The 16,493-nt window shown below is 42.9% G+C and overlaps 1 protein-coding gene across 10 annotated transcripts in view; it reads right to left on the reverse strand.

Annotated features, from left to right (window-relative positions):
* The window catches only part of Fhod3 (formin homology 2 domain containing 3), a 400,155-nt gene that overhangs the window by 140,672 nt on the left and 242,990 nt on the right, over positions 1–16,493 (reverse strand). For all 10 annotated transcript variants that reach the window (XM_090353236.1, XM_090353234.1, XM_090353233.1 and 7 more), the window contains exons 7-8: positions 7,719–7,830; positions 2,270–2,364 (exon numbers count right to left, since the gene is read on the reverse strand). In XM_090353236.1, the coding sequence (XP_090209362.1) occupies positions 2,270–2,364; positions 7,719–7,830 (207 nt within the window). The remainder of the gene's footprint in view (positions 1–2,269; positions 2,365–7,718; positions 7,831–16,493) is intronic.

Here is a 16,493-nt window from a genome sequence, read left to right on the forward strand (position 1 = left end):
CCCTCTATACATTACCCTGACAATTAAAAAAATAATAATGGCATTTGCTGGGAAGTGGATGAAACTAGAGAAAATCATGTTGAGTGAGATAATACCAAAAGAACAAAAGGTGCATGGTCTCCTTAATATGTGGATATTAGATACAAACCCTACAAGCAATGTTTCATTAAAAAGTACTCATTACCAGTATCACCTGGGGAAGAAGCATTACTATTTCATGATGTGTTTTGTAAGTTTGATTAAGACCTTTCATTTTACTACTCAGTTCTTCATTCACTCAGAAGAGAATCTTTGTTTAACATTTGAGCAAGTAATTATCTAGTGGTCATTTGCCTTTAGCTATAATTTTGATTTTTATTCTACAAACAAAACAATCTACAATTTAATGCAATGGCATAGTTCGTCCTCCCTTGTGGAACCTGACATATTAGTTTTATTATTCAAACACGTTTTGGGGAAGTTGCCAGACTAAAATGAAGTTATTTATGTCAAACCCAAGCAAAATGGAGTTGGGAGACCATGAGAGGGTTTCTCATGCATGTATGCTTACAGAAAACGTATCCAGGGAATTCTGAAAATTACACTTGCCTAGCACCATCTGCCTCCATCAATGAGCTAACACCAACTTCTGACATTCTCATAAGTACAGACCTTTGTTTTAAAAGAATCTCCCATTTTTCTTGCAAAACTTTCTCCTTGCCCCCAATCTATTCAAATATACCTAATGGCCCACCAGTACATGTCAACCCCAAATTGTGATCCCTTGCTATTCCCAAATAAAGCCCTTATGTCCAAGTCACACAATTTAAGCCGGTATATTCATCAATCAAGAACTAATTATACATTCATATCTTTCTACATGGTTTTCCTCCATTTAATGTGTTATATGAAACTCTTTAATCTTTGGGAATCATCATGCTATGTGGTCAAAGGATAGTTTTGCTTATTTCCATTTAGCCATGCATCCCCTAGACATGGATGGTAATATCCATTCTGATGTTGACAGGGTGGCAAATCATTCTGAACACTGGGTCTAATTCTGGCTTCCTCCATGCTAAGTCATCTTCCTAATGAGGAAAGAGCAGACCACACTGTTCTAAACACCTGGTAATAGGTACACTATGTGTCTCATTTATACTGCTTTCTATAAATGTGCCTTCAGTTCATTAGAAAAAATATCTTTTCCATTCTATTCCAGGAAGGAATTTTGGATCTTTTTGAAGCCTTACTCAACACTGCAGTTGGTTTTGAAGGCTCATACCAAACAGCCTGAAAAGGCCCACAATTTGGTTAATATTATGTTAGTGTTTGACATGAGGCAATTTGGATGAAGGACCCCAGCTCCTAAGGGGACCTGTCCCAGGTCCTCAAAGCACTTCTTTGCAGCAAAAGCAACAGTAGCATCCTTGGAGAAAGACAGGAAAGACCACCACTGCCCTTTGAGATAGTACCAAGACGAAGGGAGGAATAGGAGCACGGAAGTGTGGTTATCATCATATGCCAAGAGTGGAATCCATCCCAAGCATCATTAAATCTGCCCAGGTGTCAGAATTCAACATGCAATGGAATAAGAGTCTTGTGTCTTCCTGACCTACGAACTATTTCCTAAGTTGCTAATTTTCATTCTTAAGGAAAATTATCCTCAAACATATATCTTTATATTCAAAAAGTCTTGCTGTCATCTGATTTAACTAAAATGACCAAAACTTAAAAGCCCGTAGACACTCACAGCTTGAGGACAGGCGTGTGCACCTGTACTCACACATCATGTGTGTTCAAAAGGATTTTTCTGGAAAGAAACGCATTGCAGCTGGGACTCTAGTCACTGTAATAGGGCATGCATAGTACAGTTCTTAAAGGAAAAAATTAATTTTCATATTACTTTCTCCAGACTTCCATTACAAGGCACCACAAGCCAGGTGTCTTAAAACTATAGAGTAGGGCCTGAGGGTCTGTAGAAAGATCCTTCCATACTTCTTCCTAGATTGATTGCTGGCCATCTTTGGCATTCTTTGGCCTGTAGACACATTATTCTAATCTCTGCCTCTGTATCCTCATGACTGGTCTTCCCTGTGTGCATGTGTTTATTCTGTCTTTTCACAGTGTCTCTTCTTATAAGGACATCAGTCATGTCAGATTAGAGAACACTTCAATGACCACATCTTGACAGGATTACATCCGCTGAGATTCTATTTCTAAGTAAGTTTACATTCATAGGTACCAGGTAGGTTAGGACTTCAGTTCTACCCATTAATGCACATAGACCAACCTTGTTCACTAAAGTCATTGCATAAACCAGCAGCTCTGTGTCCACTCCATCTTTTTCCTCCAGAATTTCCATGATATTGGACCAGGGTTTGATGCCTAAGAGTAAAGCAAAATGAGTTAGACACAGAAGTATAATATGTACTGTAATTTCTCCAAGATAGTGATGACAGTACCTTTCAATCATTCAAGTTTTGGAGTACAGTAACAGCTTTAAGGTAGACTTGAAATTGACAAAACTTCAACATAGGACCAAATGTTGGTCCTTGAATAAGTTTTTTTTTTTTTTGCCAGTCCTGGCTTGAGCTCAGGGCCTGAGCACTGTCCTTGGGTTTTCTCAAGGCTAGAGCTCTACTACTTGAGCCACAGAACCACTTCCAGCTTTTTTCTATGTATGTGGTACCAAGGAATCCAACCGGGGTCATCATGCATACTAGACAAGCCCTCTACCACTAGGCCAAACTCCCAGCCCTGAGTAAGTTACTTTATAGCTGATCTTGATCTTCAGATCAAAGTTCCCCAAAGGCAAAGGCAGCATCAGAATAGTTCATGTCTGTGCCATCATCACAGTGCCTCATTTGCAGTATGTACTCCACAAAACACCTGATGAACATTAATGGAGATGTCTGAAAGGGCAGGAAGTGGGTAGGTTGGAGCAGTTTTAAAAGAATCAAATGGTTGATGCCACGGTAAGAAAAGGAGAAAAGATAGGAAAATTAAGAATAGTTACTTTCTATGTGATACAAAAGATTCAGATATGGCTTCACACAGAGATCCAGTTGTTATAACAAATGAACAGAAAAAAATCTTAACCTTTGGCTGAATTGCCCAAACATTCAGAAGCAGACAATTTCTTCTGGTCCTTTCCAACTCTGAACACCAAGGCATGCTTCATCTCTGCTAATGGCAGAATTACCTCCTTGCTGGTATTTATCATTAAGCATCTGAGAGTTCACACTACACTGTCATCATCCTTTGAATTCCAGTAATCATTTCAGGCCTCATGACTTCACATCTTCTAGTCAATGTGCAACTCAAGAGCTCTGCTTGTATTTATAACAGGGGTAGCTTTAACTGAACACATGCACCAGGGAGTTATCAGTAGATTCCTCATAGAAATCCCAGGTAAGCAAGAAAACATTAAAACTAGAATTTCTCATGAAGCCATTGGGGCCAGGATGGCTGCCTGATTGCTGAAGCCAAAAATCTAACAGGACCTAGGAAAGGAAAAACCAAGAGGCAGAGGCAGGCAGCCTACAGACAGAAGTAGCCAGGCTACCCACCCCTCTCACATACAAATGCGTGCACATCTGCACACCATTTAATCCACTATGATTAAAACACTCAAACACTGGCTTAGTTTAATTGAAAAATGTGTTACTCATTTGTGGTATCTGATTCCCTTATTATCAAATCCCTAAAAGTTAAGGATTTTAAGCTTGGAAATGTGTATATATTTACACACTGCTGAAATGAATGTTCATTTTCTTTTGACTATTTCAGAACCAGACAAGGAAAAATATTTAAAAACATAAAGATGAAAGGAGGAAATATTGGAATTAGAAAAAATAGCACTGGCAGAACCCAGGCTACACCAGTGTTAAGTACAAGCACTTGTAACTTTGCTAGGAGTTGCCTTACATCACAACCAAGTGACCTAGCTCACTCTCCTCACCACTAACACTAGCTCCACTCTCTGTGTATATGGGGAAGGGGGTGGTGTGTGTGTAGATGTGTCTGTGTTGGGGAGAGGGTGTTCTTATACTAAAATCGTCTAGCATATTGGTTCCCACCCCTTCACATATCAGAGAAAAGAAATGAACCCTCAAATAATGGAATGAAAGCACTCGTGGTCCTAGTCTGCAACCTGGGATGTTAAGTCTTAGCTTTTAGGATTACTGTAACATGTCACAAACATCAAGCATATTATCTGTTCTCCTTAGCAGCAAAGGAATGCATTGGAAGGTACTGTTTAATGATTATCAGGTCTCTCTCTCCAACTCACCTGCCCAAGCATCCTTTCCCCATACACTGGAGTATAGGCACTGCCATTTGTGAGCATAATTGATACTTAAATATTTGCTGGATAAATGGACTGTACACAAGTAATGCCAAGCACTGTGTTTCTTTCAATATAGGCACTCTAACAGCAGTGTCATAATTATGATAGCATGATGGTGCCCAGGTGCCCAGACTAATCCTTCCTTGTCACTAAACCACAGTGCCTCTTAGCACAGAGTAAGGGGCTGGTGACCTTTTAGTTCTTATTCCCCTTCTAAATCCCTGCATTAAGACTAAAGGAATCCCAAACTGCTAACGAACTATCTTATCCATGAGTAGTTCTGTCATTTAATCATATGCTGGGAAGTTCCTTCCAGTATATTCCTTACTCTTCCACAACAGATTCACACTCACTACCTAGATATTTCTATTGTAAAGAACAATGGAGACACAGCTAGAGCTCTGTCTGCCTACAGTCTCCCCCATGCTTTGTATATTCTTCACCTATCAACATGGCCTACAGCTGAACCCCAAAACATGGTCACTTGGAACGATGGCTAGACTTCCCTCTTAATCATGTAGGATGCACATGGTAAACAATTATGTCCCATCTCATCATAGTACACTGAAATAAAAAATATATAAAACTTCTTCAAAGGCTGTGCCAAACCAAATTAGTGAGTCCAAGACTTATGACTGAAATTTAAAAAGGAGTTATCATGTGTGGTTTTTTTTTTTGTGCCTCTGTAGGAAGAGCAAATCCACAATGTCAGAGGGAAAGTGTCCTAAAGGAGAGGTGATCTCCAAACCAAGTTCCTGTCTGCCACCACAGGGCACAGCTCAAGGGAAAGGAGTTTTTAATGTGGTAAATGGTAGTGCAAAGCTCACCCAAAAGATGAGCTGATGTTGCTCTCTTTTCCTGTTGGGCCCTGTCCAAAAGACGAAAATGACCAGAACATACAAACAACAGAGAAGATCCAACTGTCTTGAATAGACCATGACAAGCTCAGAAACTAACTCAAATCCACCTTTTCAGTCCAGCCCCTGAATAGAAGCATAATTACCTAGATCAATTTTATATAAAATATATTAGTTACTACCCATGGTATGTCTGTGGCCCCACTCAGCTTTTAGCCCTTGCTTGGTAAACGGTCCATTCTCTGCCACAAAGTCCATGACCCCCACAACACAATGAACCCTTCTGGATAATTCAACAGGCAGCCACGCATGTTGTTTATAAAGCCACCAGAGGAATTTGTTCTGGGATGATCTCATTGGTTTAAGGTGATAATGATTCTTGAGGACTTGTAGATTATATTGGTGGTTTTATTTGCAGAGTCCTTAAATCTGACTGTTTTTTCTTTAGGGGGGAGAGAAGGGGGAGGTAGAGAGGGGGAAGAGGAGAGGGAGGAGGAAAGGGGGAGGGGGGAGAGGAAGGGAGGAAGGGAGGAAGGGAGGAAGGGAGGGAGGGAGGGAGGGAGGGGGGGGAGAGAGAGAGAGAGAGAGAGAGAGAGAGAGAGAGAGAGAGAGAGAGAGAGAGAGAGAGAGAGAGAGAGAGAGGGAGGAGGGGTAGGGAGGGGGAGAGACAACCTGTTTAATGTGCCACTCACCCTCTCCAAGAAATGAGTGTAAAGTCACTTTGTGAGTAAAATTTATTGCTTTTTTTTTGTAAATGTGTGTACCCATGGACGTGCTACATTCACCCTCAGCCATCGCTGGCACCTGGGGCTGCTCTCTGGCCCAGCTAACAGGGGGCTGGAGAGCAGCTTCTAAACATCTGAGGTGGAAACACACCTGGAAGTCATGTCGCTCTCTTGCAAAACACCATGACATATTTATATGTTTAATTCCATCATAGGATTCTGGAACAACTTTACTAGCAGTAAAATCAGATGATGTTATGTGTATGTATTATACAATCACAGCCAAGACCACACATGTTCAGAAAGAAACATACTATTGAGCCATGCGTGATAAGCTATTTCTGAGTTTTTCCATTAGTGCAATTCCTGGGGTTTTTTTTCCCCTTAAGCTGTTAGTGCTCAGTAGCAGACTGAGGAAAGCACTTGCCAAATGTTTAAGAAATTTTACAGGCAAAAAACCATGAAGCTGAGAAAACAATCTATTGGATTTTTTTTAACTTTTACTAACTGAGAAAAGATGGCCATCGTTTTGTCTTGGTAGAAGGAGAACAGGGGCTATGAAGGCATCTTGACTGTGGGGTACAGAGCTTCCAGCTGAACAAAGAGATGAGAAAAATGTCCTTCTCTAAGACAGCCCCATGGGAAAGGCCCTCTGGATGTCCATCCTTAGTGGGGGTGATCAAGTGCCCATCAATTACCAGAAAATAACCTCCAGAGTTGGAAGAGATGAGAGAAACTTGCTTATTATGTTCCAAGCCCTTACACCTAATTACTTGGCCTTGCAAAACCAACATGGTTTCTAAACCACTGGCAATTCTTACTAAGGATTTTCAGCTGCCCCTATGATCGGTGCTATGGCACATAAAATTCTTATTTGGCACCAGATGGCAATAGGCTGTTGTAGAGAGAAAACTGTCCTGATATGAGGTTCACATTGTGCTTCATAGCCCCTGACTGCTTTGCCTCCTTCGTATACCCCATGCAGAGGCTGGCCCTGACCACTCCCTGGGGCTGGCACCTGGCAAAGGTGTAGGATCCCAGTTCATAATCCTGGATAGCTTTTCCAGAAATCAGAGGGAAATCCTCTGAGTGATGCTGAGTCAGACACAGCTAGCTTGAGGCCTCCATTTCTCCCAAGAGTTACCTATAGGCTGGCTTGTATGTACATGGACAGGTGAGTGCATACATGCACATATACACACAGACAACTGTAAGGAAATGTTACCAGCATGCTAACATCTATTGTCTTTGCTGTAATCAGAAATGATGTAGGTAATGTTTACATTGATTTTCTTTCTAGTTCTCTACAGAGGTATGTCTGAAGAGAATAAGGAAAAGGAAAAGGAAATTCTCTACATCTTATCCTACTTGAGTCTTTATGGGGATGCTGGTAATAATTGTCTCATATTAATGAGGAAATAATAATTGACTCGTATTAGCAAGGAAAATGAACAAAAGACAAGACAAAACATCCCCAACTTGAGCTTCAGGCATCACACTACCATAAGGACCATAGGGTGTCATATGGTAATCCAGATCCAGTGCTTACTCTTCCCCATGTGTGAGGCACAGGTGCCTGCTTTCCACTAACCTGAGAAAGGGAGACAGTGCTTGAGAATAGGGCATACCCTCACCAGCAGAGAGGCAGTGCTGACAGCACAGTAAAGAGGAAGGACACAGGGGACTGGGTAAATGCACGAGCAAGAAAAGCAGGAGGGTGGGGCAGGCAAGGTGGGAGATGGTTGTGGCTGTGGCCTCCAAATACCACACAATTTTTTCCCTGAGGGCAGAGCACAAAGGTTTGCTTACCTCTCTTGGTGTCAACGGCAGACACAGCTTGAATGAGGAGGGGTGCATTGGATTCCGAGTACTCCACGAAGACCAGCAGGAGCTTCAGGGCTGTCTTCACCACCAGGCGGAACTAGAGAGAAAACACCATGCAGCTGTAGACATGGTGTTCTTGTCCACTGGGCATTGTCCCCATCAGTACACCTGGCACCCAGAACTCAGGGCATCTTGAAGCTCCCCCCACGAATGACACAGATCCCCTTACTAGACCTTCACTATCTCTTGTTAGACCCATCAACAAGCAGACAGGGATGTTGTCCCACTGTACAGAGGATGCATTCAGGACAGATCTTCAAGTTCTGATACATTAAGACAGGCTTGCTACAGGATGAGGTGACTCCAGGACCCTTTACTGAAAGGGGGCTATGGAGGGGTAGATAGAATGAGTAGTAGTGAATGAAAACCAAGAGTTAGGAAACCTGAAGAAGTCTTGCATACAGTGGAGACCTGTATACCCATTCTTCCTTATCAGGGTAGTTAATCTCCTACCTCAGAAGCTACCAGCAGGCTGGCCTCCTACTATTGTGTTCAGTCTCTAAATGTGGAGGACTTCTAAGTTACCTCTACTGCTCTCATTCTTTCTCCTTCCACATACCCTCTCTAGGCAAATTCATCCCGTCCTTGGTTTGTTTTTATTTTTGTTTTATTTTGTTTTGATGTTTGGTACCAGTCCTGGCACCAAAACTCAGGGAGTGGGTGCTGTCTCTAAGCTTTTTGGCTCAAGGCTAGCAATCTACCTCTTGAGGCACAGCTCTGCTTCTGGCTTTTTTGGTGGTTAACTGGAAATTAAAGTCTTACAGACTTTCCTGACTATACTGGCTTCGAGCTGCAATCCTCAGCTTCCAGCTGTACACATCAGTGTACAGCTCAGTCCTTGGTTTTTAAAGTCTTTCAAGACCAGAGGCTAAATGTGGCTTTTTAGTCCTGTCCAAACTTCTGGGCCTTGTGGTCATATAACCTCCTGGCATGTCATTTTGCATGCTAACTGGTACCACACATTCCCAATGGCTAAAATGTTAGCTTTAAAAAAATACATTGTAATGGGTTTTATCATGACATTTTCATACATGTATATAATGTATTTGAGTCGTATCCACTCCCATGCTATCACTCTTGTCCCTCCCTGCACTGTCCCCAACATGTTTGGACTTGAAAGAACTCATGTATGTTCCCTGTAACAACTGCTCCAAGCTTTGAATTGTTTTTGACTGAATATGAGGGCATCAAATAAAGTGATTGCTGGATAATGGAAGGCTCTATCCTTTGATGCAGTAATGCTAATGAAATCTCTCCCAGGAGGAACTTGAGGGTATAGTTTAATGATTAGTTAGACATGCTTGCAATTAGTATCAGGCATTTCCACAAAATTAGCATTTCTGATACTCTTCTATCTAAAGCAGTTTAACTACCAAGCCTGCTTATTGCTTATTTACATAGCAAAGCTTACAAAAGTACCCAGATACAACATAGATTTAGTAGAAGTCAAGGCCTGTTCATGTCTTCCTCCTCTGTTTGTAAAGGCTCTATAGTTTCTCATTTTACTTAAAAAAAATGCCCCAGTTGACATGAACAGGCTTGCTGAGAACAATCAGAGAGGAAGGTCTCATTAGGAAACATGGTTTCTTCATTAGAGAGTGACAGTGGAGAGTGCCTAGATAATTCTGGGAAGCTGTGACCATTGTCAGTCAAAGCCGCATGACTACATGAGATTGGCACAAGGGGACCCCTTCCAAGACCAGATAATGAGGAAGGTAGGGCTGGACAGCAGCCAGATTTTCTTCCCAGGAAGGCATTTAGAAGGCTTAAACCACATAATCATAGTCTACCCAACTGAGAAAGTTGCCAAGCCTGGACTTGCTGGAGTCCTTATTTACTTGAAGAAAGCTCTCCAATTTTAAATATACAAAGCACAGTTCATTATTATGCTAGATCTTCCTTTTCCCTTACACCCCCAACATTGAAGTTAAGAAAAAATACTGTGGAATTTAGGCAAGAGACAGAGGAGCAATTTTTTTTTTGCCAGTCATAGGCCTTGAACTCAGGGCCTGAGCACTGTCCTTGGACTTTCTCAAGGCTAGAGCTCTACCACTTGAGCCACAGCACCACTTCCAGTTTTTTTTCTATGTATGTGGTGCTGAGGAATTGAACCTGGGTCTTCGTGCATGCTAGGCAAGCACTCTACCACTAGGCCAAACTCCCAGCCCCGGGGCACAATTTTGAAATGTTCTCACTTATTCAGAGCCCTCTGAATGATTCTGTTCCTTGCATAGTAAAACGTGACAGAGAGGGAACCTATGACACTGCTTCTCTTTGGCACAACTGTGGAGGGGTCTTGGCTTGACCAAGTCCTGTGATGGCTGGAAGTGACAGGTAGGGTCTGAGATGACCTGCTTCATACCACATGCCGACAGTGGGTTGGAAGGAAAAGCCTCAGTCAGGACCTTCAGGCCTGGAAGGTCACATGAAACAGTGGGCAGCTCTTCTTATGTCTTTACTGCTGTGTCAATTGTGCTCTTAGCCAGGGGTAGCAGAAGAATAGATGTGTGTTTACTCAGCACTCTGTACCTGTGTGTTCTGCATCTGCAGCCCAAAAGTATACTAATACTACAACACTGTATCTACAAAACAAGCACCTGAGGAGTGACAATTTCCTGCCAGCAATGAGGCTGGGTACAAGAAGATACGGTGACCATACCAAGCCATAAGAAAATCCAGGTCATAGTTGTTTTTTGGGGGGCCAGGATGTTGGCAGTCTCCTGGGAAAAGTAGGAGGTATTAAGGAACAAAGATGCACACTTAAGTGCCAGACACAACACTCTGTGTTCCATACCTTCTCAACTATGCTTTCTATTCTATAAATTATCTCACTTTATAAGTTAAAAAGATAATTCATCAAACAAGATGAGGGGCGGAGGTGGGAGGAAGGAAATGGGGACCAAGACTTGAGAAAGGGTATCAATGTTTGTGAAGTAATACACCTTCTATCTGGTGAGTACAATTTAACTCTTCTATTAATTACAATACAAATATATGAAAGAACAGATAATTCATCAAAAGGATCAAACAGCTGTGCTCAGCTCTATAGCCCCAGCACTTACTACCTTGATTTCAGAATGGCTTTGTAATTCCAGTGAAGAATCAAGCTGGTCAGTTAGCCAGCTCCTCACTAAGGGCACAGTCACCCCAAAATGCCCTGACTCACCACTGTTGACTGCATGGCTGTACACATTCTTTGTCTCTGTTCCCTCAGTATTTGGATCAAGGACACAAATGCTTTACTTATAAATGTATGTAAAATAAAATTAACACTAACACTCAATGTGAGTCAGATGCCAATGATCTATAATCACAAATATTCAGGAGGCTGAGATCAAAGGATCTTGGTTTGAAGCCAACCTAGGAAAACAAATCTGAAAAACAGATTAATCTCCAATTAACTATCAAAAAGCTGTAAGTTGAGATGTGGCTCAAGTGGCAGAGGGGCAGCCTTGAGTATAAAAGCTAAGCAAGAGTGAAAGGCTCTGGGTTCAAGCCCCAGTATCAGCACATATAAAAAGGATTTAATATGATAAATGGCCGAAACAAAAAACCCAATTATCTTGAGGCTGGAACTCTGGCCTGAATCTTTGCATTTAGATATCAATCAATCACAGACATGCAGCAAAGAAGAGAATGGTAGACACAGATATATGAATAAAACATTGGAGGCTAGTAGATTAATCTAGCAAACAGGGCTGCTGTTGGAAGGGTTTTGTGGAAAAATAATGGACTGTTATATTACTCTTTTTCCTGCGTGCACAGAAGAGTCAGTAACCAGTTTGAGGAAGAATTGGAAATTATATCCCAAGGACTAGTAACCACAGATGGCAGCCCGGAAAGATTACAGGAAACATGCCTAAAAATGTTCAGGGGGTATGAACAGGGAAGCCAGAACACATTGTCCCAGCAAGCACTGTGTTTGGCTAATGGCAGAGAGAAAGATGAACCCCCAGTAACAAAGGTTCCCCATCATTAGTGCTCAACAGTACTGGGCTACCTCGTGAAGCTGATTCCCCTTCTACACCTAGAAATATCAGGAAGCGACTCACTGTCAAGAAGATCATTAACGTGACTTTACCATCCCTTTAAGGGTAGGATTCTACAACAGTATGAAATAAACACTTCAAATCTAAGCCAGTGTCGGCCACCTGAGTGTGCCATGTAGCAATGGGCATAATGATCACAACACCAAGGACTCACTGAGCTTTCCTCCTCAATCTACATCATCTCCCGGAGATGATCTATCCTTGGGAATATTTCCTTACTCCAAAAAACCCTAACATCCAATTTCTCTACCCCTACCAGATGCATTGCTTTTCTCAAGGTGCCCAGTATCAACACGGGCCCTACTTTTGATTCCTGCCCAGTCCTAGAAGGCTACTCCTCTAGTATCCACATTTCCATCATCTATTTCAACGGGCTCACAGTTGTGCTACTGCCCCATCCTATATCCCTGTCATTCCCACTGTCCTCTCCCCTCCATTCTAAACACTACTGTCCTAATGACAAACTTTGGGAAGAGTGATGGGCACATCCAGAGTGCCCCCATCCCATGGGGCTAAGTGGGGGACAGGATAGCACACCTGCCCTCAGACAAGTACAAGGGGAAACTTGTCAGCACACAGAAACCCAGGGCACAGCTGGATGAGTGGAATCAGTGGAACTGACAGAACTAGAGCAGGACCACCGAAGCGGGGGCAGCAGTGGGGAGAGCATGATTTCTATGGCATTAAGAGCATCTCTGGAGAGCCAGGCACATAATCCTAGCTAGTCAGGAAGCTGAGATCTGAGGATCACAGTTCCAAGCCAGCCCAGGCTTAATGTCTGTGAGCCTCTTATCTCCAATCAACCATCAGAAAACCAGAAGTGGTGCTGTGGCAGCCTTGAGCTGAAGAGCTCAAGGACAACGCCCAGGCCCAGAGTTCAAGTCCCATAACCGACCAAGAAAATAAAAGGCATCACTCCACAATAAGAGTCAGAGAGGGTGATAGGAGGCTGAACAGTCCCAAATAAATCATTTTAGCTCAACTAATTAAAATTCCAGATACAGGAAAAGAAAAGAAAAAAACACCCTGTAGCAAATCATGAGATGGGCATCTGCCTCATACTTCAGACTAGGGAGTTTAAAGATGGTTCTTGTAAAAAGAAAAAAAATGCCTTATTGAAAACACTTTGTTTCTTTCTCTTTAGCAGTCACTATTTGGCTGCAAAACCATCATTTTTCTCCTCTGGCGAGGAGTCCAGAATATCTGCAAATATGCATTGCACAATGATCCTTTGGCACGTGGCAAAATCACATCTTGCTGCCTTTCATGGATAAGAAAATGAAGAATTATGAAAACAGCATTCTGTTTTCGTAATGCAGTCCTTCCTTTATCAACCCTGACAGGATGTCAAGATAATCCTCTCAGGTTAAGAGGAAACTGACTGGCAAAAGAAAAGGCGAGGCCCTTCATTTTCCTGAGCTGGGAAAACTCCCTGTGGCCGCCATGGGCAACCCCAGGGAGCTGAGGCTTCTGTCCCTGAATCCAGGGGTCCTGGTCAGCACATCCATTCCCATTCTGGATCCCTCCCTATCCAGATGGGGGTGTTAGAAGATACTGCATTGGCTTTGTGAAGAGGAGGGGATCTCCTTAGACCTGTGCAGAAAACAAAACCAGAAACAAAACAGCAAAAAACAAACAAACAAAAAACCAAACCCTTCATAGCTGTTGCTCTTTCTGACTTTCAGCAAGAAATTTGGGATCAGACACACACGGTAGCCTGGTACAAAACGTTCACCTGACACCACACTGGGCGTAAAACAGGCTACCAGTGTGCTTTCTAAATGAATTGTGAACCTCAGAGCACAAACTGCCATGTCTGCTTTTGCCTGTCTCCACAGAGTGCCGACCACCAGCAACTATGACGTAGCCGCTGTGGAAAGAATGAACAATAGAGACAGATGACCATAGCAGCCCAGTGATGGTGACCCAGGGATGGGGAAGGGGCACCTGCAGGACCCCAGATGGCCCTGACGAGGGCACTGATGAGCCAGACAGCAAGCACTGTGCATGCCTTCCAGGAAACCCGCAATCCTTCCACTCACTCACTTCTGAAGCTATCACTTTCAGTTCTCTGCTTTTTTTTCTTTTTTCTTTTTAACAACTATGATGAAGACTTTTCCATTTTGCTTCATTCCAGTTGTTTATTTTCCTTATAGAGTGAGTCCAAAGAAAAATCGACACAAAGCTGTCACAACACCACGGGCAGGGAGAGGAGAGATTCCTTATTCCCTCCCCATTTCCTTTCTCTTCTCTTCTCTCCTCTCCTCTCCTCTCCTCTCCCTCTCCCTCTCCCTCTCCCTCTCCCTCTCCCTCTTCCTCTCCCTCTCCCTCTCCCTCTCCCTCTCTCTCTCTCTTACAGTTTTCTTCTCTGTTCTATCCCACATGTGCTGTAGTAATAAAATACCTAAGGCTAAGTAATTAGTTCTTTGATAAAAACAAATTTTATTTCTTGGGAAGCTGGGAAGTTCAAGATCAAGGTGATACAGTCATGCCTCTGCTTCCAAAATAGTAGTGGGCTGCCACATTATCCAGAATAGAAGTCCCCTCACATGGCAGAAGGCAAGATGAAGCTATCCCACTACCAGGGCTCTTCTTTTTTGGTTTTTGTTTTGTTTTGTTTTGTCAGTCCTGGGGCTGAGTACTGACCTTGGTCTTTCTCAAGGCTAGAGCTCTACCACTGGAACCACTGCACCACTTCTGACTTTTTCTATATTTGTGGTACTGAGGAATTGAACCTGGGTCTTTGTGCATGCTAGGCAAGCACTCTACCACTAGACCAAACTCCCGGCCCAACTCTTCTTATAATGGTGTTTTTAAACCATCCACAAGGACAGAAACTTCATGATCTGAACACCCCACAAAAGGCTGTGCCTCCCAGTGCTGTTGCATTCAGATCATGTTCCCAGCACATAGATTTGAGGGATACATTCAGACCCTGACACACTCTATCTTCCCCTGCTATACTGGTTCACTTTCCTAATCCTATCCCAGCACTCCAGTCTCAGCATAACTCTAATGAAACCATAAAACTTTCCTGCAGACAGTCCCAATGCAGCCTTGTGTGGGGGCAGAGATAAATCTCCCCAATACTGTGCTTTGGGGTGGGAAGTTGGGGGGAGTACTGGGATTTGAACTCAGAGCCTCATGCTCTCACTTAGCTATCTTGTAAATAGCTGATGTACTACTAGTTGGGCTGTAGTCTTCAGTGAACTATAATGGTCTCTTCTTCTAGCTATGACATAGACCAAACATTGAGTTTAATAACCAAATCTCTTCCCATTGCTACAGATCTGAGGGTTCTAGAGAGCGTCTAGTAGAGTTGGCTGGCATCAGATACCCCCAAAAAAGTTAGGATAGAAAGCCAGGCATAGGAACATTAGGAAGAGCTCCCAGCAGACACAAGGAAGATTGAAAACACCAAAACAGGATGTCAAATAGAAAGCTTTCCTCTACCTGGCTAAGCCAAGCAAATAGGCCCAGCATTTTCCTTCTTCTAAGGTCCCTTATGTCAGTTTCAAAATAGAGTCACTTCGATTTTCCACAGAAAACTAAGCCAAGAAGAAAACAACAAGGTTTCAGTTTCATGAGCTGTTTCTAGAATGAAATAGGGGAAAAATTGTCTCATCAACAACAATTCAAAAGAAAACCTGAGGGGAAAACATAAGGGTCAATTAAGGCTTTGAGACCCAGCAGGCATCTCCACGCCACAGAGACATCCAGAAAATAAGCCCTCCTGCTAGGCCAGAACACAACTGCAGGAGTCTGGGAAATCTGAAAGGAAAATGTTGGGCACAACATCTATCAGACAGCAGCATCCCTTAGAAGGAGGTAATGGGAAGAGCAGAACGGATGGATGTGTGCCAGTGCACGCCAGCCATTAAAGTCTTACTTAATTCAGGGTAAGGGGTGGGGAGGATCCATGATCCAGAATTACCTGAGAGTGACAACAGGGTCTGGGATTAAAGCCAGGTTCTAAGTTTTACACCTAGGTCCTCAAGTCCTTCCCTGCTCAACTCTACGGCCACTCCAGTCACCCTGATCACTCTGCCCTCGCCTGCCACACTCCATCTTGGCAGTATTTGCATATGGCCAGGATAAGACGCCTCTTTACTCCTCACCACACTGCCACTGCCCTCTATTGCCCAGGAAATCAGAGAGGACTATGCGAGATCTGTGCCTGGAGTCTTGCAATGGTGTGGGTTTGCTTTGAAGGGTGTGAGGACCTCCCAGCCAAGGCCATCACTAAGTAGATATAAGCTAAGATCCACAGGGAACGTACCTAGATTCTCATGATAGAACACCCTGCCCCTAACCTCAGAATAAGGGAGAATGATGCTATTTACTTGATAGTGATCTCATGGGGATTAAATGAAATAATGATTGTAAATCACCCAGCATAGTGCCTGGCGCATCTTTAGATTAATATTTGGTTACTTTGCTCACTGTTGTAAGAGTTGAAAGGCAATCTCAAATCCTGTCATCTATAGGTAAGAATCTACACAGATATACATAAAGCACCAAAATATATATAAGTACCTTAATATATACGAACATGAAACACAGGAGGTACGTCAATACTACATATACGGCCTAATGTTTTAACTAAGCATTAAAAGCAGAAGATGATCAAGGCATTTGATGACAGCTTAAG

Source organism: Megascapheus bottae, chromosome 19, assembly GCF_031878675.1.
Source record: "Megascapheus bottae isolate mThoBot1 chromosome 19, mThoBot2.hap1, whole genome shotgun sequence".
Lineage (NCBI taxonomy): Eukaryota > Metazoa > Chordata > Mammalia > Rodentia > Geomyidae > Megascapheus > Megascapheus bottae.